The sequence below is a fragment of the Polypterus senegalus genome, chromosome 10 (assembly GCF_016835505.1).
Source record: "Polypterus senegalus isolate Bchr_013 chromosome 10, ASM1683550v1, whole genome shotgun sequence".
Lineage (NCBI taxonomy): Eukaryota > Metazoa > Chordata > Cladistia > Polypteriformes > Polypteridae > Polypterus > Polypterus senegalus.
In genome coordinates this window covers 56,666,512-56,667,426 of record NC_053163.1, presented here as the reverse complement: position 1 = coordinate 56,667,426, position 915 = coordinate 56,666,512, and the positions used below count along the sequence as shown (strand labels likewise).

The following is a 915-nucleotide window of genomic DNA, read 5'->3' as shown; positions in this document are numbered from 1 at the left end:
GACTCCTTGGGCTGCCTCCCCCTGTCCGGGCAGTCGGCCGACACCATTACTGGGGCTCGACGATGCTTAAAGGGTGTTTTTAGTAGTTGCTTATGTCCCTTTTGTTCTTTTTCGGTGTTCTTCACTCAGTCGTGCTATTTATACAGCTTTCCAAATTGCAAGCGTTACTGTAATCCGCGCCCTTCCCGGTGGTCCGCAGTGCAGCTCTTCATAGAGTACTCCGGCGGCGCGGCTCAGCTCAGCTCAGCAGCTGCTCGACCTCCACGCTGTCGCGGTCCGACTCGAAAGCTTTGGCTCCCTCGACCACGGCCCAGTTTTTCTTAATGTAGATGTGGTACGGGTCGTTCTTATTCTCCCTCTTCCTTGACTTGATGTAGGCAACCAGGAGAGCCGCCGTGATAGCGGCGTAGAATACGATAATAACCATAATGAATAAAGGCGCGTCCTTGTCCTTATCGGCGCTCGCCGTCTGCGTTCGGTTGCGGAATTGTTCCAGCAGTTGCCTGAAACAGGGTGCGAGACACGGGCTGGCAGTGCAGTTCATCTTCTCGTTGGTGAAGTTAAAACTTTCAGACTGGCGTTCGTTGGTGGCCACAAGATAAACAATTGCGGCTACACGGGTGTCGCGTCAGCGCGCCGCGCGGGCGCAGAGGGTCAGAGTGTCCAATCAATCCAACTACATCCATCCCGCTACGGGACTGCCATAAAAACAGGGCATCGGGATAGTAATAACAATAATAAAAGAACAAGAAGCGAGCACACGAAGAGCAATGTCCGTGGGCCGGGGGTTCGATAACAAACCAGATGGATGACTTTGTTGCGACTCCTTGTTTTAAAGAGACAGCCACCTTTAAAATCGAACATGCCTGGCGATCGTTAGTCTACGTCCGTCTGGCGTTTTAAGTGTTTTATGAC

General features: G+C 52.3%; 1 protein-coding gene across 1 annotated transcript; it reads right to left on the bottom strand.

Annotated features, from left to right (window-relative positions):
- Window positions 1-238: 238 nt before the first annotated feature.
- Window positions 239-544, bottom strand: LOC120538173 (potassium voltage-gated channel subfamily E member 1B-like). Its single transcript, XM_039767610.1, has one exon. The coding sequence runs from the start codon at window positions 542-544 to the stop codon at window positions 239-241; it is 306 nt and encodes a 101-aa protein (XP_039623544.1).
- Between the last annotated feature and the right edge of the window lie 371 nt (window positions 545-915).

Bases quoted from the DNA above. Each gene is read 5' to 3' on its own strand.
- LOC120538173 (XM_039767610.1), bottom strand. From the start codon at position 544: ATGAACTGCACTGCCAGCCCGTGTCTCGCACCCTGTTTCAGGCAACTG.